This window comes from Colius striatus, chromosome 1, assembly GCF_028858725.1.
Source record: "Colius striatus isolate bColStr4 chromosome 1, bColStr4.1.hap1, whole genome shotgun sequence".
Lineage (NCBI taxonomy): Eukaryota > Metazoa > Chordata > Aves > Coliiformes > Coliidae > Colius > Colius striatus.
In genome coordinates this window covers 100,038,281-100,065,989 of record NC_084759.1, presented here as the reverse complement: position 1 = coordinate 100,065,989, position 27,709 = coordinate 100,038,281, and the positions used below count along the sequence as shown (strand labels likewise).

General features: G+C 34.6%; 1 protein-coding gene across 1 annotated transcript in view; it reads left to right on the top strand.

The window, feature by feature from the left end:
* The window catches only part of NCAM2 (neural cell adhesion molecule 2), a 271,912-nt gene extending 246,735 nt beyond the window's left edge, over positions 1–25,177 (top strand). Inside the window, exons 18-20 of the mRNA XM_062006146.1 lie at positions 15,036–15,240; positions 19,500–19,619; positions 25,066–25,177. Coding sequence (XP_061862130.1) covers positions 15,036–15,240; positions 19,500–19,619; positions 25,066–25,177 — 437 coding nt within the window. The remainder of the gene's footprint in view (positions 1–15,035; positions 15,241–19,499; positions 19,620–25,065) is intronic.
* The last annotated feature ends 2,532 nt before the right edge of the window (positions 25,178–27,709 follow it).

The following is a 27,709-nucleotide window of genomic DNA, read 5'->3' as shown; positions in this document are numbered from 1 at the left end:
ATCTTAAAATATTGAAATTTTAAAATTTAAAACTCCTACTGAATTTCTGCTGGTGTTGATCACGTATCTGTGGAAAGAGTTAATGATTTCTCTACCACTTATCATTCTCATCAGACTGTGAGCTCTCTAGAATAAGAGACCTACTCCAATATATTTGGGCTAAGATACCACAAATTGTCCTCTACCTTAAATAAATTATTTTAAAGCTTAAATGTTTATAATGAAGAATTGATACAATACAGTTTAAATGAAAAATAATGGGCTTAATAGTTTTCATCTGCTTCCACTACAGTTTAAAATTCAATTTTTAAAGCAAATAAATTGTTATTGCTCATACTGCACAAGATTTTTTACATTTCAATATCTTTTAAAGTCTCTTTTGAAACAGTAGCTTAACACTGACATTAGTTACTATCCACATAATTACTGTGTCACTGTATATGGGGGAAAAAAAAAGCCAGTTTAAAATGTTGAAACATACACTTTGTTGCATAAACTCAACTGTATTTTCTGCCAAAACATGAACTTTAAATATCAGTAGAAAATATATATGCAAACTTCATATGTGACACTGGATTGCATTCAGACATGCTGTGAAGACTTGACTGTCTAAGTGGCATGTTCTGAAAAGCAACTTTGGTTTGTTCCCACTCCAGCATTAAAGTCAATATCTAATTACCCCATTGACTGCTAATTGCTTTGGTCATTCATATTTCAAATGGACTTATGACAGTATTATTGATGCCAGTTTGACAGTGATCTGTTCTGGACTTCTATGATAACTCGGGAACAACATAAGTTTACTAAGCTTCTCCTTTTTTTTTATCCCCATGCTTGATCAGAACCTTCTTTTTAGGTAATTATGGACCTGGTTTTTTTTATAGTTTTATCTTTCAGTCTACCAGCAGGTGCTTGTTGTTGCTTCAAATATTCACTCTTTCTAATAGATGTTACATTGTAGTTCCCAAGTTACAAGTACCTCCAGCATGGAAGACACTGTGAAAGATTTTGTTTACATTGGGCTTAGCTGAATAGTTTGAATCAAGAGAGTTGGTTGCATGCTGAAACAAATTGTTTTAATTAGACCAGGGAGTTTTCTACTTTGTCTGCTGTTGGGAACTACATGTTGCTGCAGGTAATGTACGTATTTTCTACAGTTTGGGTACTTTATTATCCAGATTTGTTGAGAGTACTTTGATGGTTACCATTTCATCCACACTTTAATTATAATTTCATGTTTCTATTAATGTCTTTTGTATGATTGTCTTTGGAACAATGTAAATATTTAATGAATTAGTTTTAATCTTTTTTATTCTTTCCTGCTGACACTTTTTCCCTTGTAATACTTTATTTTTCATGTTTTATTAACTTTTAAAGTTTTTTTTCTAAAATTTATTCCTTTTTCACACTCTTAATATTCTGTAATGATTCTTATCCACACAGACAGATGCTGTGAAACTACTAGACATGAAAATGGAGGCCAGTCCCTGCAGCAGCTGAGTGCTGTTGGTTTCTCTGTCATTTTAGTAATAAGTTTCTGGTGCATGTTTTGATGCAAGCAATATGATTTCTTTCTTTCCTTCTAAATTTTATATTTGCAAGAAAACAGAAACCTGTATAAAAAAAAAATTATACTTTTCTATAGCTCTATAGCTTACATTCCTAGTTAAGATTCTAAACGTGTAATTACTTCAGTTTGTGCAATCAGAATTTTTCATCTGGCTTTTTGGAAACCTTATAAATTCTGTGACAAATTCAACAGATGATGTTTGGCTTTTTGTTCTGACAGAACTTGGAGAATGTGACGTATTGAAATTGATCAGTGTGATTTGATTCTCTTTTCTCAACTATATTTTATTTATAAGAAATAGATCTTATCATTTGGCACATGCAATAGGTCTTTTACTAGAGCATTTTGGTTCTGTGTTAATCCTTTTCAGATTTGTGCTTATACTAGCTCCTTCCACGATATACTTTATGCTATATACAGACATGTTTTGTACCTTCTAATGGATTTTAAAAACCACTTATTTCCTAAATTATAATCTATTAATTACTTTTTGTATATTTTTTCTATGCCTCTCTGTAGTCATGTCTCAACACATAAAATAGGTCCCTGGCCATCAACTCACTTCTTGAGACTGTAACAGTGACACATTCCATTTCATGGCATTTATTGAATTTGAAGGTCCAAGAGGCTCAATCTTGACCTTTAGTAAACAATGGGAAAAGTATTTTTCCCTATTTTACTCATCAAAATAATGGCTGACAAACTCTGCAGCCTTGGAAAACTGCTCATTTAGTAAGAATCCCTATAGATATTTTACTGCATGTATTTAATTTTAGAATTTATGTTGCTGACTGAGTTTATGGTTCATTCTTCTTTTGCATACAGAATAACTCAAGAAAGCAATGCACTTTAGAACTAAAGCAGAATTAAATATTTATTTTAAGATACTTCCCTTCAAATTGTTACTAAACATAACAAAGACAATAAAGATAAACTATATGTTGATTCTTCCCCTTATTGTTAATTTCTTCCTGAGGTGTAATACTATTATCTTATAATTTTCAAATTAGTTGTTAAAATTTAAGCTTTAATATATCTTCACACATATAAGGTATATCCTTATTTATTAGATATAGTGATTACAGTCAGTTTTGACAGTTTCTATTTATGCTTGGAAGTCTTTACTTCAAAACTTCATTAATAAAACCTCTGCATCTAAACCACATAACAGTCATTTTAGAAAAATAATCTTAAATCAGAAATAATGTGTCTTCAGAATGCATGTGTGCAAATCTAAACACAATTTATTGACAGAAATACTTTTTTAAAAAAAATACATATGTAATATAATGAAGTAGATGGAATTCAAGGAAATTACATTCTAAAAGTGTTGAGTTCACTGAGATCTGTAAAAAAAATCTCTCATCATGTTAAGTAAGGGAATTATTTCATCCGTCTCCCTTCCCACTATGTTCTATTACTTTTACTTAATGCCATGGCATTAAATTTGAAATTAATTATGTTCTCATGTGCCTGGCATAGTATGGTTAAGAAACAGAACTTCTGTTCTAATGTTGTGAAACTCAAAACTATGGGTTCCCAATTGGAGTCAGATGGGTGAAACCCTATTTTTTCATGCACATATGATGTGAATGTATGCATTGCCTTTGTTATTTAGTTATGTAATTTTTATTCTCATAACAAAATCTATTTATTTAACTCTTCAGTTCTTATTGAAGGGATAGCTGTCTTAACATTAAGCTATCTTTTTTTAATGAAACTTTCAAACTATGTTACAGAGGACTTGGAATTGCTACCTACACCTAAGAGTTATCAAACTCTTTCTGATGTGAGAACACATTTTCAATGTAGTATAACTCTGACAAGTGCTATTGCTTATGTTATTTTTTTGCTTAGGTGAAGAATCACTTAGGCAATAACTTTTACAAGAGGCTTTTTTTTTTCTTTTTTTTTCTGCAAATGTTCCTAAAATCCAGATAGTGAAAATGTTTGTTGATGTCATTGTTATCACTTTTCTTCCTGTGGTAACAAACAAATAAACTTCAAGTACATCTCTACTTACGATGAGAGAATTGACATTTGGCAAGTGTAATGAGATGCTGCTTGTATTCCCAAAGGGAAGTATGGCCTCATTAGAAAACTGAAAGTCTCAGTTCACAACTGATCAACAGTGAATAGTTTGATCTCCACTGAGTATCCTTCAGCACCAAGTACATGATGATCTGCTCCCAGTATTTCTTTCTCAGTTTGCAGGAGCACAGTGGTGCATAAACACTGGGGCTCCTAGTTGGACCTGGGAAGTGATAAATTCTTTCAAGAGGCTATTGTCTGCAGTCATATATGTCCCTTCTGCATTCTGAGCCCATTGTAAGATAGGAACGGAATGCATATAGAGAAACAAAACTTTTCTCTTGTGGACACACAATAGAGGTAAAGTACTGTTCTGAATCATAAAGAAACCAAAGTACAGATACAATCACAATTAGTGAGCACCTGCCCCTAGCTTAAAAGGTCCTGAGTAAAACTTAGATGGTGTCATAGAATTAAACATAAAACAGGCTCTCATTAAGGTTTCACAGTAAGTCTGTTGTATTTCCTTAGTTTGCATAATTTTCCTAATTTGCTAAAATATGTAACCTTAAAGAATTTCTACTAAACATTTTCTTACATAATTTATCTGCCATATACTTTGTTAATAAAGCAAGACAGGAGACTACTACAGGTGAGTATAAAAATGAAAATTTCTAAATTATTTTCCTGCTTTGGTTAGACATTTAAAGTAGTCTTTGCCAGTTATAAATTCATTATCTTAGCAAGTCATTCTAACATTGCATAAAAGTATGCAAGACAAGATAAAGGCACAGAGAGTGATCAACTGTGAACTCTCCAAACACATTGTGAAAGAACAAATGAAAAGCCTTGAGAAATTTTAGAAGCTAAATATACATTAAAATGGCAAGTTTGCTTTTATGCTCAATGTCACAGTGCCAGTGGGACAAATTTGAATTACTTATCTTTTTTTTCCAACTGATAGGAGCTTCAGCAAGAAAGTATATGTTTCCCCTGTTAAATGAGGGAAAATTTAGGTCTACTCCAGTTTATATTTTTCTGCAGTATCACTTTTGAGGGTTTTAGGTACTTTGAATGTGATCCTTTTCTTTTGGCCCTATTTTTCCCATAAAAGTCCAAAGAGGATGTGAATTAAGCCAACTATTATAGGGATTCCATGACAGCACTGCCAGATAATTCTGGACAGTGTCCCAAAATCTCTGTGATAGGAAAGAAAAAGAACAGAATAATATCCTTGGATTGTCCTGTATCTCCTGAGATGGATAACTAATATAGATTTATTTCTGTTTCTCTTTAAGAATATATCATAATTCTGTCTCAAAAACAATGAAAGCAAGATTATTTTACAATGTTTTGTACAATCTGGGGGAAGATACAGGTTTAAAAATCTTGTCTCCCTACAGATGAGAATAAGGAAAAAATTAACAGAGACATTTGCAAATTAAATTATAATTGGTAGTTACAGACTGAACAGCTTTAAAATTACACTCTTGTTATATTAAAATGATAAATATGTCTCCACAAATTGAATTTAATATTTTTCAGTCATTAGTATTTAAATGTTAGATAAGTAAATGTGTTCCTTTAAATGTAGTAATTGTAAAAGGGATTTTAAGTCTTATGATTGACAGTATAAAATGTTATTCTTTTTTCAACATTGTCACATATTTTGAAATGCTGATATTCAACTGTCTGCAAGACTGAAGTCCTAAAATATTCTATGCAGAATTTATGGCTTAAATTCAAATTGGTGACATAGAGACTTGAAAAGGGTAATGATTATTCTATGATGTACCAGTATATCTCAAAGGAACAGTATTTAAAAAATACCTTTATTTACAACCTTTTGAGTCTAAGGCTGACTTCTTTTCTAATCAGATTTTACTTTGGTGTTTTTTTGAGTTTTGACAAGTTCCTAACGTTTACAAATTGTTCATGAACCAAAGTATTTACATAAAGCAACTTCAAATGTGATCTTTCATTTATTACAATAGGTTTATTAGAATATAAACGTGTCTGACACATACACTGCATACACTGGAAATAAAACATATCCATCTGTATGGTTTTGTGACGTACAAAATATACTATTACTAAGCCACAAAATAACATTCCATTTAATTTTATACTAGAAGTTTAGGGCTAAGCACTGATGTAAAAATATGATGTGCATATGATAAATAGATATTTAAAAGATAAGTATAGTGGTTTAATTACATAAGTATCTATATGACCAATATATAGATTCCTGGACCTTACTGTATATTATCTTTCCAGCATGCAAACCTCATTCACTTAATTTAATAGCTCCACTTACGTGTGGATGCAAATATGAAGTTAACTATATAAGACTAACAGAACAATTCTTTTTTTTTTTTTTAACGTGGTAATGGAGATTTGTATACAGACTGTGATTGTACTAATATTCTCGGATCTTCTATCCAGTTTCATATGTTGATGATTTCCAATTTTCATTTCAATTTTTAGGAGAAAAGGGAAAAAGCCTCTTAACTTTTAGGATGTAGTTTTCAAGATATAAAGATAAATGTAGATTCTGAGGGTTGTAATGATTTCACTGAAATCTAGCTGCATCTAGAGCTTGTATGAGCTTATCACACTGTACTTCATCCATCCCATTTCTCCAGGCATGTAAGAAATCTTCAGTTTGACTTTGATTCACACTTATCAGCCTTAATGTATAAGCGATGAAAACTCACAGGGAAAAATCTTATTCCTTGTAGTGCTAATGACAACATCCTAATAACACCAGTGGTATAAAATATCAAGTATAGAGAATCTACCAACTGTGCTTGTTTAGAAATAGTAGCTGTATGGAACCTGTATGCTTGAGAGTTATGTTAATTTAAACTGGTTTAGAAGAACTAGATCAAGTAACTTAGGTAGGAATACCCATTTTCATTCATTTTGATGTGTTCTAAAGTCCTGAGAAACTGTAGTAGTAATTCCTGCCACCATAGTCCCATTACTTTTTATGATATTAATAGTTCAGTATATTTATTTTATATGTAACATTTGTAGGGGCAATTTTAGTGACTTTTATTGTCATATCATTTTAATTATAATACATAAAGTGAGCTGTAATCTGAGCAAAGTATATCTTACCGAGTGTATGTTTCCAAAAGAATTACATTTGAAATATTCTAAAAACTACTTCTGTGAAAAATATTGCAAACACCTCAGTAATTTATTTTAATTTGAGAAACAATGGGGTTTTATAATCTCATTCATGTTTCACTAGCGTTTTGCTGCACTGATTTCTTAGATGCATGCAGTACTTGCTGTCATCTCTCTGCTTTCTCCCAGTAGAATGTGTATGTAGTGTAAACATAATGTCTGTCAGCATCTTTTCAAACACAGTGTGAAGAATTATATGTAACTTTGTGTGTCTTTCATCCGTTGTTCGAAGTTCATTTTGGTTTATGCAACCTCTATCTCATCTTTGTAATAAAGAAAAATTACTTAAAGCATTTATATCTGTATTTTCTTTATTACTGCTAAATGCTATTTTTCTTATGTTATCTACGTTATGTGTTTTGTAACTAGAGAGAATTTCTAATGTTGTTTCAGTATTTTTGTTTCAACGGTAAACCTCAGTGTTTTATCCAAAACTTAATATTAAAAACAAAAAAAACCCCAAAATATCACCTAAAAACAAACTCTTCAAAGCAAACAAAATCCCCCAACAACAGAATAAATCATAAATATTAGAATTTCTCAGTTTTTAGTTTGGTTCATATTAGATGATTGCCATGCTACTCCACTAATATGCAGCTGGAGGACTTGATCCATGCTGATTTAAATCACCTACTTGAAACAGTTGTACCACAAGAAAAAAAGCAGGTATTTTAAAACTAGGAGAGACTATATTGGTATAAAACACTTTTATAGCAAGTACAATGCTTCTAATACTTGCAGTTGTATCAGTGCAACTTTTTCAAGTAAAAAACATACATCACATACTGACAACATGCACAAAAATCTCTCATGTCTCTGTAGTATGTGCAGTGTGATTTTGAATTCTCCTAAATAACACAATTAAAATATTTCATCCTTTTGTGTGATAGAAGTACTAAACCACACATAAGTGTATGTTTTCAATACCCATGTCAATGTTGATTAATCTGCACAGGTTCTTAGAAATTCCTTCAGGATACATGTTCAGTATGTCTGCTGCCATTTTGAATAGGGGAAATCAAGACACAGATACTTACTCCTTTCCTCAAGGCCTTCAGAAACCTGGGGGCAGAGTTGATGTCACAGACTCCATAAAGCTGCCATTGTTATGCAGTCTCTCCCTACTAAATGCACTCAAGGCAGGGCTGGGATCTCTCTGCCTGATTTTCTCTGGGGCTTCCCATAGAAGTAGGCAATGGTAAAAAGGTCCCTAATACAGTGACTGAGTAGATACATGAAGGAAGAGACTCTAACTACCTTGTGACTCCTTAGACACATTGAAAATGCTTATGAAACCTACTTAGGGGTAGTTTGATAATGCCAGGAACATTTTTTAAAAAATTTTGCTTAAAAAATAATAACACTAAGACAGTGAACGTTTTCTAGTTAACATGGCATTCATTCCTTTCCCTTCTTATCTCTTAGTGGACAAAGACATTGTTGACAGAAGCACTCAAGCTGCTACTTACATTGTGTTTGGTTTATTTAGCTATTTTATTTATGTTTTGTTGAAGACTCCTCCATATGAAAATTCATTATGGGATTACTACAGTAAATGAGAACTCAAGTCCTATTTAGTACCCAAAAAGAATCATAAGAAAATACTTTTCCCTGCAAAATTGGAAAGGCTGCAGGAACTGGGGCTGTTTAGTCTGGAGAAAAGGAGACTGAGAGGAGAACTTATTAACATTTATAAAAATCTAAAGGGTGGGTGTCAGGAGGTTGGGGCATCCCTTTTTTCTATTGTAGCTAGCAACAGGACAAGGGGTAATGGGATGAAGCTGGAACACAAAAGGTTCCACATAAACATAAAAAAACCCTATTTCACTGTGAGGGTGACAGAGCAGTGGAACAGGCTGCCCAGAGGGGTTATGGAGTCTCCTTCCTTGGAGGTCTTCAAGACCCGTCTGGACGTGTTCCTATGTGACCTGATCTAGGTGAACCTGCTTCTGCAGGGAGGTTGGACTAGATGATTTCTAAAGGTCCCTTCCAACCCCTACCATTCTATGATTCTATGAAAATTTAGAGGGGAAAAAAAGTAATTTCAGAAAACTTGTTGACAAGAGGACCTCTGTCATAATGAAGAAATGTTCCCTCACTCAGATAAGTATCAGAAAAGCATAACATTTCTGATACATATCATTTTAGACATGCTTATTTAAGTAGCTCACATCTCTATAACTGATAATCCTGGTGACACTGCAGACTCCTTTCACTGTGAATGCCCATCCCTCCTGTGCATTTTTGTCTATGGTATACAGCTGCTTCTTTATCACTCCTCTTGCTGACAGTGAAACTGTTGACACTCCACTGCAATCGGGCTTGGATTTCATTGGAGAGGGTAGACAATGAATGTATGTCATTTATGGGTAGAAAAAAGTTAGAGGAACCCTCGTCTTTAGTTGGTTAGTTACCAACGTTACATAGAATCATAGAATGGTAGGGGTTGGAAGGGACCTTTAGAGATCATCTAGTCCAACCCCCCTGCAGAAGCAGGGTCACCTAGAGCAGGTTGCATAGGAACACGTCCAGACGGGTCTTGAAGACCTCCAAGGAAGGAGACTCCACATCCTTCCTGGGCAGCCTGTTCCACTGCTCTGTCACCCTCACAGTGAAATAGTTTTTTCTTATGTTTAAGTGGAACCTTTTGTATTCCAGCTTCACCCCATTACCTCTTGTCCTGTTAGTACCCACTATAGAAAAAAAGGGATACCCCAAACTCCTTACACTCACCCTTTAGATATTTATAAATTTTAATAAGATCTCTTCGCAATCTCCTCCAGACTAAACAGCCCCAGTTCCTGCAGCCTTTCCTCATATGAAAGATGTTCCATACCCCTGATCATCTTGATGGCCCTGCACTGGACTCTCTCCCTGTCCCTCTTGAGTTAAGGAGCCCAGAACTGGACACAGGACTCCAGATGAGGCCTCACCAGGGCAGAGTAGAGAGGGAAACTAACCTCTTAATTACATTAGTAATGCTGTCCCCTTATTTTTCAAACCAATCTCCAGGCATAAATGTCAGAGCATATTATTGTGTCATGCTGTACGGGGCACATGTCCTCATGTGCCTGTACACTGCCCTTCAGTGGTATGTCACGTAGCAGAAAGTTTTAGAAAAAAAATCACTGAAGAAGAAAAAGCACTAAAATTAATATTGATTATAGCCTTGTTAGCATCTTTTTGTATTAAGACACAGGATAGAAAAGAATATTACCTACTGTCATGCATCATACATTCCCCCAGTAAATGTTGCACAGAATCATAATAATTGTTTTAAAGTTGATGCGGTAATTGTATTGGTTTATTTCATTTGAAGGTAAACCTGTAGTTGCTGGGCACTTACTGGCTCGAAAGCCAAGTTTCATTGCTTTAAATTGCTAAAAGCAGCTCATGCAGCTCTAGCCATGGCAGCCAAATTATTGGAACTTGTTTGGGTAGTTGAAGGATTATTGATTCTTTGCTTCTTTTTGCCTGCTCTGATTTTCATCTCGGTAAGGAACAGGTGTGCTTAGTAATGGAAAGCTAAGAAATGACACTTCTTCTAATTAATGTAGTCATCCAGTATCATAGTATTCTCATATAAAAGCTGGGTATGTATATGCTACCTTCACATACTACTCAAGATAGAGCTCATTCTGTGTACCTGTAACTCTGTAACTTGTAAGATTTGGTGTTACGTGGTCTTTGCCTCCTGATCACCCACACCAAGGAGCTGGAACATACAACAGCTCTTCATAGGTAGTGCTGAAGTAACCATTATGATTGGATAGCCTTTTTTAGAGTCAATACATCGGGTAGTTCAAGAAGATGATAAACAAGACTATGCTCTTTTTTCTGCCACTACTCAGTGCAGTATTTTCAAATTCATCCTCTAGCTCATAATTTTCAAATACTTTAACTAAAGAGCAGTTCTACTTTAGCTTCAGACTAACCTGAAATAAATGACAAACTTATGCACAATATCCCATCACACACATTTGCACCCATTCAAACGTAGCTGCCAGGTGCTAGGATAGTGTTTAATATCATTGCATGCTTTCTTTAAAAATGTAAATTACTGTAAAAGGTTAAAGGCCATGTAGAATCTTTGTTTCAGCTTTTAACCCATATTTGGAAAGGGAAGAAAGACACAAAAAGGTGCTAACTCTTTTTTTATTCAACAAAACTTAGAATCACTGAATGATTGAGGTTGGAAGAGACCTCTGGAGGTCACCTTGTCCAAACCCTCTGTTCAAACAAAGTAGTACTTATAAAACTTGGAGTTATTTTGTATATTTTCATTAATATTTAAAAGAAAACAGAATACAAATACTTTTAAAATTGATTGATTGATGATACCCATGCTCTTTGACCTGCTGCAGTCTATGGTTACATTCCTGTCACTCTCTGGATTGTGAGATGAATGTGTGAGAGATGGGTTGTGGGGTCTCCTTCCTTGGAGGTCTTCAAGACCCACCTGGACATGTTCCTGTATGACCTTATCTAGGTGAACGTGCTTCTGCAATGGAGTTGGGCTAGATGATCTCTAAAGATCCCTTCCAACCCCTACCATTCTATGAATCTATGATTCTATAATAAGAAATTGGTCTTTTACATGTTGTGAAACAGAAACTTGTATGACCAATTGGGTTGCAAGTAGGAAATGGAGAACTGAATGAAAAGGAAATTATCAGTCATAAAGAGATAGAAAAATATGACTACTACATATTGTAGTAGTCAAATATTTAGGTTTCAGATATCTCACCAATACCAAGAAGATTAAAAATGAAAACCAAATAATTCCTCATAACTATGGCAAATTAATATGAATATGATTGTATAAAGGAGCAATGTTGTTACTATAAATATTTCCTTTGCTTGCCAGTGAAAATACTATGTAGGCTTTTCTGTCACTGAATCATTAGGGATGGGAAGCTTGCCACATCACAATGTTCCAGTGACACTGGAAATGCTGTCACATGAGCTAAAAAATCTATCTTCCCATGGTAAAAACAACACTGAGGTAAAAACAAAACCAAAATCATAAAAATATCACAGGAAAAAAAGACATATCCAAATCATCTAAAAATTATGGGTTAAAAGAGCTTTTTTTTTTTTTCCTCTACATTCTATTTGTTGGTTAAGAAAATATAAAGACAAAAATTTTGTTGTGTAAGGTCTCTAGAACTGGACTATAGACTTTACTGGTATTATGTCCGTTGAAACTCATGAGCTTTTCAATAAACTGGACTGAAGTATCTCCTTATATCTTCCTGACAATTCAAACAGCTAAACATAAATGAGTTAAAGAAATCATCAGATACATAGGTTGATGTATGGATAAAGTAAGTTTTAGAGAATGTATCAGAAATTGTAATATTTAAAAAAGAATTTTGTTAAAAAAGAAAGAAAATTAATTAGTGTGAAATGTTAACTTCCAGTGTTGCTTATGGAGCAATGAATAAATGATAATTTAATTGCTATGACATTGTTTTTGTTATTTATATAGTGGGGTTTTAAATGTTTCTGAGGAAAGGAAAATAACATTCAAGTAATATATGTTGGTTTATTTGCCTATCTATCCATATAATTATATATGTATTGAATTCTGGCTCATTGAATAATAACATTCTGAAGAACAGTTCTACAATAAAACAACACATACAACAGACAATAAAATCAATAGCATATGAACTAAATTCTTGCCTATCTTTTGAAAAAACTTTTTACTTTTCAATTTAAGAGTTCTACTGCATACACTAGCAAGGCATCTGTTTCTGTTAGTGTGTACTGATTTAGAAGTTGTCAAGAATTTCAAAGTTTAGTTTAATTAAACAAAAATAGGAAAACTTAAATGATATTCTTAATCTAAACACAGTCTATGACTGCCTAGATGAGGAGAGCAGTGGATGTCATTTATCTTGACACCAGTAAGGCTTTTGACACTGTTTCCCATAACAACCTCATCAGAAAGCTCAGACAGTGTGGTTTGGATGAGTGGACAGTGAGGTGCATTGAGAAGTGGCTGAATGACAGAACCCAGAGGGTGGTGATCAATGGCACAGAATCAAGTTGGAGGCCTGTGGCCATTGGAGTTCCACAGGGATCAATTCTGCGGCCAGTCTTGTTCAACATCTTCATCAATGACCTGGATGAGGGGACAGTGTACCCTCAGCAAGTTCCCCGATGACACCAAACTGGGAGGACTGGTTGATTCCCCAGAAGGCTGTGCTGCCATTCAGCGGGATCTTGACCAGCTTGAGAGTTGGGCAGAGAGGAACCTCATGAGATTCAACAAGGACAAGTGCAGAGTCCTGCATCTGGGAAGGAACAACCCCATGCAGTAGTACAGGCTCGGATTGACCTACTGGAGAGCAACTCTGCAGAGAGAGACCTGAGAGTTCTGGTTGACAATAAATGTCCTCATGGCTAAGAAGGCCAATGGCTTTCTGGGATGCATCAAGAAGAGTGTGGCCAGCAAGTCAAGGGAGGTTCTCCTCCCCCTCTACTCTGGCCTGGTGAGGCCTCATCTGAAATCCTGCGTCCAGTTTTGGGCTCCCCAGCACAAGAGGGACAGAGAACGTCTGGAGAGAGTCCAGCGCAGAGCCACTAAGATGATCAGGGAACTGGAGCATCTTCCTTATGAGGAAAGGCTGTGGGAATTGGGGCTGTTTAGTCTAGAGAAGAGAAGACTGCAGGGGGATCTCATTAATATTTTTATGTATCTAAATGGTGGATGTCAGGAGGTTAGGGCATCACTTTTTTCTGTTGTATCTAGTGACAGAACAAGGGGTAATGGAAAGAAGCTGGAACACAAAAAGTTCCATTTAAATATAAGAAAAAACTATTTCATTGTGAGAAATTTGTTCCCTGGCACAGATTGCCCTCCTTCTCTGGAGGTTTTCCAAACCCATCTGCACATGTTCCTGTGTGATCTGACCTAGATGGATCTGCTTTAGCAGGGGAGTTGGACTAGTTGGACTAAAGGTCCTTTCTAACCGTTTGGAAAAAGAGAGGAAAAATACAGTACTTGCCTCATTAAAACATTTATATTATAATGCATTATATTGTGTTTCACTGTCTGTTAGAACATTACACATGTAATTTGTCAGAAAAAATCTTGCTCTTAATTTGACAACAGGGATAGATATAGCTGCAAATGGAAATGTAGCACTGCGCTGCAGGCTCATACATTACTCCAGGGCAAGATAACAGTAAAGTAAGGAATGCTGATGTGCAACACCAACGTTCAAAAAACCCCAGGAGCACTTCACTGTGGAGTTTGCTCATGACATAGCACCACGCAAAGCAGTTGTCACTAGCAAATTTCAGAGCTAGATTGACACCTTGAATTAGCTAGGTGCATGAACCATTACTGAGATGGCTTTTTTCCCCCTAGTTTATTGATCAGATACAAGTCTTTTCCTTTATAAGAGACACCTGAGTTCACAAACACAATAATTGTTCTGAGAATTATACTACTAAAACAAATCTGTAGCATTACTGTCTGTTCAACTGAGTCAAAACATTATTTTTTTCTGAGATTTGTAGTGAAGTAAAATGAGTTAAACATCAGCTTTCATAATACAAGTTTAGAAAGCAAGATAAAGTGTAGATTATATTTATTGTCAAATATATGAATATATTTTCAAGGTAGAAGACTATACAAAATGAGATCCCAACCCAATAATCATGTAAGAATATGCATAGTTTTCCTAATTTATTTAATACTAAGTGGTTGCAACTGTTCTTTGAAGACTGTTTTGTTCTACTTTAATTCAAAAAATGACCTTTACAAGAAAAAATGCTGTTTTGACACTCTCTTAAACCTTTTTGTAATTCTACTTAGCACTACTGCTAATCAATTATATTTAAAATGTGGAAAATGACAACTTGTATCAACTATTATTGTGTTAAATATTTAAAATGTTTTTCTTAGGCTGCATACCAATAGTCCCAGTCTTGAAGTATTAAGATATAATATTATTTGTTATTAAAGGATATTATTTATGCTCTGTGACCATAATGAAATTTTTGTACTGGGGAAATATTATATAAAAAGATGTTTTTCGTGATTTTTTTTTTTTAAATCAGGATTTATATATGCTTCATCTTCAGAAAAGTTCATTTCTGTTTATTTCTGAATGATTCATTTATAAGCATCCTTTACTCTTCTAGCCTAGAGTTTAAAGACTTTAGAAGATGTTATTCTTTGGGATTATTTTTTTCAATAAATTTTAATTTTCTTTCTTTCAAGACACTCTTTTTAATGGTCTTGGTCTTGGTGCTGTCATTGGCCTTGGAGTGGCAGCTCTTTTGTTAATCCTGGTTGTGACTGATGTTAGCTGCTTCTTTTTACGACAATGTGGATTGCTAATGTGCATCACCAGGAGGATCTGTGGGAAAAAGAGTGGTTCAAGTGGAAAAAGTAAAGAACTGGAAGAAGGAAAGGCTGCTTACTTGTGAGTATTAATCACGCTTTAGAAACTTCATTAAAATTAAAAATTGTCTGTCCAACTTATATTAACTTTTTGGCCGTATTGTGGCAAATGGAATTAATAAAATATTTCTATTACTTGGAAAAGCATTTCTCTGACATGTGCAGAACTGTTGTGGTCAAATCATACCTTAAAAGAAAAATGGATACAAAAAAAGACATTTACCATACTTCACTTTAAGATAACCTCTTTGTGCTTCTTGACATAGAGGAAAGAATTGCAATTCAGTAATAGTTCTAGGCACATATTTGGTCCATGAGAAAGAAGTAACAGATCATTGTAACTCCATTTTTACAAACTTGTCTTTCATCTACTAATACCTAAAACCTCATCATATGGTTCGGGCAGTGACAATAAATCTGAGAGGACATAATATTATAAAAAATCCATGAAAGAATTTTTCTTCTCTTAAATAGCATTTAATGGAAAATTTTACTTCTTGCCCACAGATTTTAGGAATAAAAAGTGTTGTTGATTTTAAAAAATAAGAGTGCTTATTTGGATGTGGATGAAATGCTGGTGAACATGATTGTTCTTCATAGCAAAACTCAGTGATGGCTAAATATTAAATGAGGAACAAACAATTCTGATTCTCACAAATATCCATGTGTAGTGGCTAATTCACAAGACAAATGTGAATTAACTGATCATTTGTGTGTCTATACACACCCTCAAATGACAAATGGAGATTGAGATCTCTGGCAAAACAGTTCAAGTACTTATTGCATAAAACAAGAATACTTTAAAGACCCGGTGTTTACAGGGTTTTCAGGAGGTAAGATAGAGATTGATTACTTGTGCTCCCTGATTGAAGGCAGTTTCATTTTACTTAAAAAATGCTTCATTTCCTCATTATATTAATCTGATAGACATACATACACTGTCATATTTGTGAGAAAGCTTTCTGTGTGTGGTTTAAATTATGTTTGCTGGTCCAGTTCCTGTGTGCTATAGCTCTCCCAGTAGTCTGGCCTTACATTTTATTCTCCTGCAGTTGCAAAGATTTCATCCTTCCACAGATGACTATAGACCAGATCAGGTTCTGCAGCCCTTACTATTCATAGCTGTGTCAGACTATGCAGTGGAGTTGGAATTGTCTTTTCTGGTTTTAGTTCTGGCTATTAGGATTCAGAGACTATGATTTTCTTAGGTAATTTGGTTATATTTCTTGGTTGGATTCTCAACCCTTTTGGAAACAACTTTTAATAAACACCAATCATAATCAGTCACAGAGAATTTATATGAAGTAATTCTTCCGAATAGAAGTTATGCCCTAAAATACCTGTTTTCTAATTTTTGACAGCTTATGGCAAGAGAAGGAATAACAGCATTTTTTTCTATTGGTATGAAGCCAGCATGTCCAGGTCAATAGAATCAAGATGTGAAGCTTCTGGCTCTGACTCAACTGTCCTTTCCTATTGAGAACAGCACTTCATTTTATGCTTTAATTTCCCGTTCAAGAAGTGACCAAATACAAATTGGTGTACAAAGTCTTCTGAATGGGAAGGCCTTAGGGAGCTAAAGTTGCAAATGTCACTTGACAGCAGTTTATACCTTACTATCAATGTCTCATACCCAAATGCCATTCCATGCTGTCCTACTAAAGCATAAAGTTGGTCACTTTAATATTAAATCCTCCATGACAGTTCAGCAATAACCAACTATCTTATTTAATTATATTTCTTTCCTTGATGGGGTGATCTTTTATCAGTCAGATCTTAAAATGTTTGGGGCTGTTCTAATTTTAGCCTTTTATCTGCATATATAAGCTGTCAGGCTAAAATTTCAAGATGGTTTGAAGAGTCAAAATTTGAATTTATTGCATGCTAACTCCTTAAAAGATACTAACATTTCCTTGCTTTAAATAAGTCAGGTTTCATTCTGGTTTATTGAGAAGGTTTATGGTATGGTTCTTTGTTATATTTTGATTGTAGGATATATATAGTCATGAATTATGTTCCATATGTAATGGATGTAGATGATACAATGCATTTAATGTACATACAACCATCTGGAACAGAAATGACATAATACTTTTCCTACAAATCAGATTCCCTTCTGTGGAATTTTTAGCTGTTACATAGTTTGTAATTTCTGTACAGATCCATTCCTCAATCCTATGTGAATGCTGGTTGCAAATATATTTTTGGCCATGCAGTAATGTATGTCTGTCTGTAAGACTGCAGATGTACAGAAAAGCTATGTAAAACTTACAATTCCCTCCATGCTATGGTCCATAATATTTTAACAGAGATGAGGTAGTCATGATAGTTATGTGTATCATCTACAGAAATTATTGTCATGTCCATTAAGGTATCTTAGGATTTTACATGCAGAGGTGAATAAACACATGCTTTTAATTTTTTTTTTAAATATACCTACAGAGATTTTCCTTGATATTTACCAGAGGATGGTAGAGTTTTCTAGGTACTTCCTGAGCAGGTGGATTAGTGTAGTTGTACATAATTATTTAATAATCGTCTGCTCAGGAACAATATAAAAATGTGAGATATTAATTAGACAAGGTTTTAAGTAGTTCTTTGTTACGACATATAACAATCTCACCGCTCACTAGAACATCATAGGTCCAGAAAACAGTCTACTAAATCTAAAAAATTATTATTCATCTATAACTCAGTTACTTTGTGTTTCCTGGCTCCAGCTGATGAAGTTCCAGGACGCAATTTCTGACCTAATGACAGGAATAGGAATGAAATATTTACAGGGAAAGGGATTTTATTTTTGAAATATCAAATATATCTTGAGTATCCTTTCAGCTGCCTTGTGAGAGTAAAGTTATATGCAATTTAATTAATAGTAAAATTATTAATACTTCTGTAGCAGTGAGCTACTATTTCCATGTCATGGCTAGATTATTGTGAGCAGCCCTGCAGGGAAGGACTTGGGGGTACTGATGGATGAAAAGCTGAGCATGAGATGGCAATATGCACATGCAATGCAGAAGGCCAACTTTATCCTGGGCTGCCTAAAAAGAAGCATGGCCAGCAGGTTGAGGAAGGTAATTCTTCCCCTTTACTCCACTCTTGTGAGACCCTACCTGCAGTACTGCATTGTGCTCTGAAGCTTTAAGCTCAGGAAAATGTGGACCTGTTGGAGTAGGTCTAGAGGGGTGTCAAAAAGATGTTCAGAGGGATGGAACACCTCTCCTATGAAAAAAGGCTGAGAGAGTTTAAGTTTTTCAGCTTGGAGAAGAGAAGGCTCCAAGAAAACCTTATTGCAGCCTTTAAATACTTACAAGGGCTTTATGAGAAACATAGAATAGGCTAAATTTTCAGTAGGACATGCTGTGATAGGACATGGGGTAATGATTTTAAACTGAAACACCATAGATTTAGATTGGACTTAAGAAAGAAATTCTTTACAATAAGGGTGGTGAAACACTTGAACAGGTTGACCAGAGAGGTGATAGACATTCCATCCCTGGAAGCATTCAGGGTCAGATTGGACAGGGTTCTGAGCAACCTGATCTAGTCCCTGCTCATGGCAGAATGAGTGGACTAGGAGACTTTTAAAGGTCACTTACTACCCAAACTATTCTATGGTTACTTCCAAAAGCATAATGATAATACTCCATCAACTTCCTTACAGTTCATTGTCCAATTAGCACGAATATTATTAATTTACTTACATGCCAGAGACTAGCAGTTATTCCTAGAATGAGGGAAATATAACATAGAATCAGAGTTTCTTCTACCAGTGTGACCAGAAGGGTCTAGATTCTTATCACAAAAAGGCTCTTTAGCCCTTTACACTTGTCAGTTTAGACAGGATTGACACAATCTCAGGAGATTAAAGTACACTTCTGCAGTGTGTATGCTAACATAAAGGCTCTTTACACTGTCAGAAAAGTTGAGGCATAAGTAGGCATCAAGTCCTATATTTATTGCACTAAGGAAAGTGTACATCTATTCCCATAAAGATGCCATTGTCTTATCATTCAATCATAAACAAAATGTTCTTTTGAGATGCTAATCCATGATGTTTACAGAGTTAGGTAGGTTATGATGGATACAGGATGCTTTGAAGACTTCAAGGAATTGGGAACATGCTGTTAAATGTGTCTCTGTGGTGTTAGTCACTGATAATTAGTTATGCCTTTTCTTTTCTGACTTTTGAGAGGAGGGATCTTGGTAATCAGTTATGTTCAATGTTTGTGTTTAATACAATTATACATATTTTTAATAATTTTTAATAATTTTTAGGAAAGATGGATCAAAAGAACCAATAGTGGAAATGAGAACAGAGGATGAAAGAATTACCAGTCATGAAGATGGGAGTCCAGTAAATGAGCCAAATGAGACAACTCCTCTCACAGAACCTGAGTAAGTAGCTTGACATTGCCCAGAATGTAACAGAAGCTCCTCCTGGCTGTGAGGACAGACTAGGCTTCCCATGGTCTGGGCAGGAGATAGACAGCAACAGCAGAATGTGCACAAATGTGATTTCTTTTTTTTTTCTTTTTTTAAAAAAAGTAATCAATGTAAATCACAGTACACCATGTGCAACTGCTGAAGTTATCACTAGACATTTTTCTCTTCTTTCTGTGACCCCGAGTACAACCACATATGGGTGTTATCTAGCCCTTGGATGACAACACTGTGATAGTGGTGCTCCTGCAGCATAGCTTTACACCACCACCTGTTTCGAAGTCAGCAAGTATTCAGGGAAATTTTCTGACTCTCCCTGCTATTCTGACTCCTAAGGAGTTCTTCCACTGCTATTGGTGAAAACCAACCTCATGTAAAGGCAAGAAATCATACGTAGCCCTGTCCAACCTTCCTCAGCCTACCAGTCCCACTTGCCAGGAAACAGCCCCACATCCAATCCAGCTTCATCATCAGCCTGTGCCCAGCCTAGGCCCTAGTGAGACATGGACCTGTACCATGCTGTGTCCCCCAGCCTTGCACACTGCATTCAGGGGGTGGGAGGCGATAAGCCTCTACCTGTACTCTCCATCTCTCAGGCTGTACCAGAGCTTGCCCCTGCAGCTCCCCTGCTGCTCCCAGCTGATGTCCAAGCTCTGTGGGGAACCACAGCTGGCAGAGGCAGGTCACAGACATGTTGCCTTTTCTCTCAGCCCTGGCAAACACAGTCACCTCCCTCCTCTAGCCCTCCTGACCCTGCAGTGGTGGCTGTACAGGAGTACAAAGAGTTTTTTAGTTGGGTACAGCTGATCTTTACATACCCAGCAGTTATTAACCACTTGGTGGGAATAATTGGATTCTTGGGGATGGCCTTAGATTAACATACACGTCCCCACACATACACAATGATTAAGTGCTCCAGAAACCCAACTCCTCACAGGATAGTTCCTTCCTTCTTTCATTCATATTACTGAATGCTTAGCTCAGCATTCAAATCCACGTGATGCAATTGGATTAATAGTGCTGAAAGCCAACCCCTTTGCTTTGTTTCTGCATGTCCCCTTCACATCCCTGCAGACTGCTCTTAACACAGAAACAGAAATCACACTCACCTGGGCTGGCAAGCTTGAGCTGCCTCCTGCATCCTGAGATCCCAGGTGCTGGTAGTGAGATCCTAGTCCCTGCTTTGCTGCTGCAGCCTCTGGAACAGATTAAACTGAGTAGAGTGGCTGATATTTGTACCTGAGTAACACTTTTCAAAACCTATGGGGAGATAAAGTAATATTTGTGATAGAGATCAAGCAAACTGGTGTTTGCTAAGCTTACTATTACAATGAGAGCTTCTGATATGTTCTTTTTTCCTTCTGAAAATTTAGTTTAAAGCGGAACTAATATTTCAACATAGTACTATTCGTTCTCTTGAGAGTCCAGCTAGTGATGTTAAAGGACATGAACTGATTGCTTAAGAGTTTAATTTCTGAGCCAAAAAAGTTGATTGATTTGAAAATATTAAAGTTCCACATTTCTTTGGAACTATGTGATGTGAAAATCTCCTGCTTCATGAGATCTTAATGCTGTGAGGGCTTCAAAAGGATTTCTGTAGTAAATATAGAAACTCAAGACATATCTGTAGTAAATATAGAAACTCATCTGTTTATTTTTTGATAGAATCGCAAATGGTTTTTAAAAGGAGAAGATGATCTTCTAAAAGTCTTTTTCTGAAAATACAACTAAATTACTTTCCTTGCCATTATCTAGAACTGCAAAAACCAGAATCCTTAATAAGAAAAAAAGCTTCATTGACTGTCATTGGCATTTGTAGTAAATATCAAGTGTGTTAAGTAATTGCACATTAAGCTGTCTACTTCTTTAAAGAACCTGTACCGGAAGACTTCAAACATGTGTTAATTAAATTATTATTAAATTTGTTGAATGATCAGTGATATGTTTTCTCTTCATATTAGAATTTATAATGAATGGAACAATAGAGAATTTGCAATTACCTAAGGAGTCAGCTATAAACATTGTAGAAGTCCAGCAGGCCTTGAATGTGTTGTGGTTAAGACCCCAGGGCCACATTTATTCATGCTTCGATATTATATGTAGCAGCAGATCTTGCAAATACAGATGAGATACATCTAGCAAGGGACATGATATCAGGAAAGATTAAATTCAGTTCTTCCTATCCCAGTCAGAACAGCTGACAAGATTGAAATATGAGAAAGTTAAAATCAAAAAATATTTTCTTATCTCAGGGTTGAGCAAAAGAATCAGTCATTGGTGGCACAAAATATAACTTAATCGTAGAAACAGCTGATAAGGAATTTGATGGATATAATGTCCTTGGGAGAATAGGACTGCTAAGAGATATTAATAATGATGACAGTTGCCACCTTGGTAATTTCATCTCCCAAAATCAATGACAAAGGACAGCAGTCCAAAGTACTACTGGACATATGTCAGCTAAAGATTTGGTACAGTATCATGTAGGAAACCAAAGATAAATAGAGCATCATGCAGTCAGGACATCTGAAGGGACACTGGTATTAGGAAAGCATGGAAAGACCTTCTGCTCATACCCAGGTTTTAACTGATGAAACAGAGAAGCAATATAAAGTACAGTTATAGATTAATCCTATAAAGTGAGATTAATCCTGACTAATTACAACTGTCTTAAAGGTATACAAGACAAATCTTTAGTTTAAATTAGATTAACTGTTATTGAATATATTAAATTAGTTGAATTATTTGGAATGAAACCTCAGAACTTTAACTATGATTTAAGCTTTTGTGGGAAGTAATAAAGTTTACTTCCTCTTACAATAACAGGGTATTTTCACAATATTCCTCATTATCTTATTCAAAAACCTATGTTCTACCTTAACTGAGATGACACTTATCAAAGCCAAGTTTGGTATCCATATGTGACAGATGACCACAAAGCACTTTTATCTGCAAGTCAGCAAATTTCAATAATGCTGGCTGGAAATCAATTTAAGCTGTGCATTTCATGTTATATTTCTGCAATATAATTAAAATACCTTGTGCAATGTGGTACTATAATTACATTCTCAGACTCACATTATTATGTTCCTAGTATTGGTTGAGGTTTTCTTAGTATTAATGAAGCAGAGTGAATTACAGTATTGAAATGGCTAGAAGCCATTTTCCTATCAAATAGGAAAGTAAATATTCTAAAATTTCCTGTGCTTAATATCAGCAGACTATTACAGTTATGTCACATGCAGTGCTAGAGAAAGTCAATATTATTAATGACTGATAAACATCAGCATCTGAGTAAATTGAAAAAACCTTTTAAACTTCTGTAATTTTTTTTTCGAAAGGTTTTATTATAAATATTTCAAGATTTTAAAGGATTAGTCTGCCCAGATGAGAAATTTAAAATTATTTCAAATATATGTAGCTATTAAAAAAGTATAGAAAGGTTGGTGTAATTAGAATATTTAAACTTGATGTAATTAGTTAAAAAAGGAAAATGATTTAATATATTGAGAGATTAAAGAATAATTAATATTTGAAATATACAGAGAGGAGAATTTAAAAAAAAAAAAAATCCATAGTGAAAAAGAATCACGTCTAATCAAGACTGAACTGATACCTTCACATCATATCCAGAAAAAAACAGAAGTTTTTAAAGACAAAGAATGATGAAATGCACATTTTGATGGTGAGGAGTGATTTTTTTATTTTGCTTATATTGAAAGCAAGGCTAATTTTATCACACCATTTTCATGAATACATATTTCATCAATATCTAGTATCCTCCAACAGAGTTGTAACAAGTCTTCTGATTTCAAATCATTTGAAATTATTTCTAAAATACTTTCATTCACTTTTCCAAACCAGATTTATTTAAATTTTCACACAGTATATTCTGTCAATTGCTTAATTTGTACATTGAGTAAATATTGCCTCCCTTTTAGCACCATCTTTTAAGAAATTACTCTGCCTTCATATAAAACTAGATTAAATTAGATCTTTTTTTAATATTGGTGTAAGTGCTTTTCATTATCAAGCCTTTAACACAGGTACCTTCTTACCCAAAATGTATCTCATGAGCTGTGCTGCTTCTGCCCCAGTGCTTTTTCCTCTTTTAAAAATAGATTTATGCTGATTCTGCTATTTCCATTCTTCCAGACATTGTGTTGTGGACTGAAATCCATTTCCTTTGGGTATGCTATGTAAAACAGACAATTAATAGACAATTCCTGCTGTGCTCAAAGCCAGACAGCTGAAATATGTCCCACATTTTATTATGATAGAATGTTACTTTTCTCTTTGATTTCTCTCAGATGTAGGTGATGTTTGTTGTTTAGCCTCTAGATAAACTGTATCTTTCTCAGTTCATTTCATTTCAGACAGCTTAAATGTCATAAGTCTAGGAATTTTATTATTGCTTTGTTATATTTGTTGTTATTAAACACTTACTATAAGACATTCCTAAGGGACATCTCAAACAGGTTTTAAACAGTATATTGCACTTTTAGACATCAAAGCACTCACAGTGAAGTTTACTGAAATTTTTAATAGTTATTATTAATAAAAAAGGCATAGTCATACTATTCTCTAGTTAAAAATGAGATAGCAAACCCAAACTAAAATAATGATTAACAACTACTGCGCCCAAGGGACATTATTACAGGAACATCTGAGTAAACTATACATATTTTTAACAGCTGTATTTTTTGACAGCTAACTGCTGGCAATAGGGATGATTTCCAAGACTTTTTTGAATGAAATCAGTGTTCTGTCTTTCCTGTAAAGCAAAGGTGGGAATTCTTTTGCCTCTGGAATTAAAGATTATAAAACTCTTCAGATTTTTCACTGTTAGTCTTAAAAGAGCTATAAGTTATTAAACTAGCTAGATTGTGTGATATAGAAAAAATACATTGTAGAATTTTCTAAATAATAAAATAACTTCCATTACCCAAGGCATAACCTCCAATTATAGGTATCTTCTTTCATATACAATTGAAGTTACATTTAGAAATTGATATTAAAAAATAGTACAATCTAGATTCAGCAAAAGGTATGACTATATTTCATGATATCTTAGGAAACATATGTCTGTACTCTCTTGAGTCAAGTTATTTGGCATTCTATTATTTCTATGGTCCTGTTGATGAAACTATATTTTGAGCAGCAGCAATGTTTTTGTCATGTGCTGTTTATCTTTTTCTGGCTATATATAGATGGAGTTAATATCATTCTTTTTTAAAGCAAAGAATCTCAGTGTTCATCATAAAATATTTACATGTGATTTTCAATAAATTATTTTTTTAAGAAACACTGTGACCTGTATGAGCAATACATATGTTGTAGATTTCAATTCCAAATTATGTTTTACTTATGAGTTACTGTGATTCCTATTCTCTTCTGATAGGAAGCTGCCACTAAAGGAGGAAAATGGAAAAGAAGCTTTAAATCCAGAAACCATAGAGATTAAAGTGGCTAATGACATCATCCAGTCAAAAGAAGACGATAGCAAAGCATAATAAGATAAACTACAGCTGTATGGATAATGCATTTGAATTCAAGTAACCCTGTGACCAAAACTTTGCAGCTGACCTTAATTTCTTGGGAAACTTAAGCTTGGAATACTTAGTACACGTATACATATGATGAAACAATTTCTGTCTACAGCTCCTTTCTATTTTTTGTTAATGGTTTTAGTATGCTGACACCAAGTCCCATGGTATGAATTTGAATAAGAACTATATAATATGACAAAGTATGTCTGTTTAGAATAATAGTTACAAAGCACCCCGAATCACAAACAACACATCAGATCTTTACAGATCTTATAGTGAAAGCTACAGACATAAAATTCCATATACTACTGTGTTTGTTTCTATAATATAACAAAAGTTTAGGTTGCTTTTAAGAAAAAAAAAAAAGAAAACCAATCTCAGTATAACATGTATGACCTTAACACTGGCAGACACTCAGTAGTCATTCCAGCTGTGCTTATCACTTGAAGCAAACAAAAACCCACTCTTCAACACAGAGCCATCTCCACATGCAGTTTCACTTGGGTTCTTTGGTAAAACAGAAAGTCCATAACCATGATGTACAGATTTAAATAAAATTGACTAAATATTTTGTAGCGGTATATTGGCCTCATCCTAATTATGTGAGTATGACTGAAAGCCTTCAGGATTTTCAGTGCTTCAAGTTTTCTCTATTAGAGTTTTGGAGGTTTCCCATGAACTAAAATGTAGTAAAGCTGTAGAAGGAAAATATAATATTTTCTTCAAGTGAAATATTGTAATAAACAGAAGCTGAAATTATTTGTCCCAACATATTTATACATATGCAGTGTTTGTTCTTCTTTTAGTTCTAACTATATAGTCAAGGGATAAAACTTCATTTTAGTGTAATAGATACATTTTCTCCCCATGTTCCTTTATGATTTCATACCCTTGGTTTTAACTAAAAGACCCACCATAAGAGCAGATGGAAAGGAAGACTTTGACTAAACAGATAGAATAAATTTTAAATTATTAGTTAATGATATCATATATTTTACCAAATACATTTTTTCCTGTCAAGCATTTCTTAAGGTAGTCCTTTCTGTTATTCTGGTTAATGTGTACTACTCTGAAACTGGACTGATTTATTTGATGCGAAATGCATCTGTATTTCTTATCATCGATGTAACAATGCCACTAACTGAACTAATATATTCTGTTTTCTTTCTAGCATAGTATATCCACCCCTGCCAAACTTTTCAAAATCTTGCTTTGGAGGAAATAAGTAAACCATGTAGAAAATTATAATGAAAAATCCTACTTGTCAGGAATGAGTACTTTGTGGTACATTTAAGTCATACCTAAGGTTTAAGTGTGGCTTAACTCAGAAAATTATGTCCTCCCCATGCCATACCTAAATTTTGCTCATATTTGAAGTCTTTCTGCTTCCCAATTTCCCACAGAACAGCATCAAATCTTAGATGATATTTTTTAGTCACGACAAAGTGTTTGAATTTTGTTCAATAAAGCTGAAAGTGAAACGTAAGAGTGCAATTTGAGGAAAATGGAAGGTTAACCTTCCTGTTAACCCACACTTTATTACATTTGAAAGAGCTGGTAAGGATATATTTAATTCATAGAGCTTTCTTATTTTTCAAAGCCAAGTCATTTTATGGATTTTTTTACAACTTTTCCTCACTATGAGAAATACTGACAACCAAATAATTGAGGACAGAGTCATACCACTAGCATGGCTAGGATAAGAGACCAAGTTCCCAGAAAAACAGTACCAAAGTGAAAAGAATAGGTAGGACGAGATAGCAATGTGAGATGAAAGAAGAAAAATAATAATTTAAAACTGCTGAAGTTTATTTAAATTATAAGGTGTTACTTCTTCGTGCAGGAAAGATGAAGACACTCCTTTATGAACTCTCATTTTTGCTCCCACATACCAAGCAGGCAGTGCTAATAAATAGCTGATTGTGTACTAAATTTCTGTCCTCTTTCTGAGTAACTACACAGTGATCAAGGCTACTTCCTAACCTATAATTAAGAGAATCAGTTGTCTCATTTAGATATGAATATCTGTATGTATTTGCAGCTGAGCATTCTCTCTCTATCAAAATGCAAGGAAGGGACCTGGAAAATTCCAACAGTTGAGCATAATGTGGTTGATGTGGTTTGAACATCTGCAGCTCACATCATCTCATGCAGCATTTCTCTTCTACCTGCCATCACAAAGTTAGATGGTGCCAAGCATATACTTTTAAGTCAAGCTTTAGTAGGAAAACACTGCTTTTCCTGAAGTGGAATGATCATTTGTACAAGGTTCCTATACAACATGAGCAGGGTTAACAGTGTCTAGGCTCTACTGTAGATGCATTTCAAATTTTAGTACTTCTTTTTGAGACTTACAGAAAACACCTCAGTGGTTTAACAGCTATATATTGGGCCTTTTAATTTGCTTTGGTTTGGTTTTCCTAAAATGCTGTCTAATTACAATTCAAAGGGGCTAGAGAATTTAACAAGTCTTGTCAGCTCATCTATTATTAACAC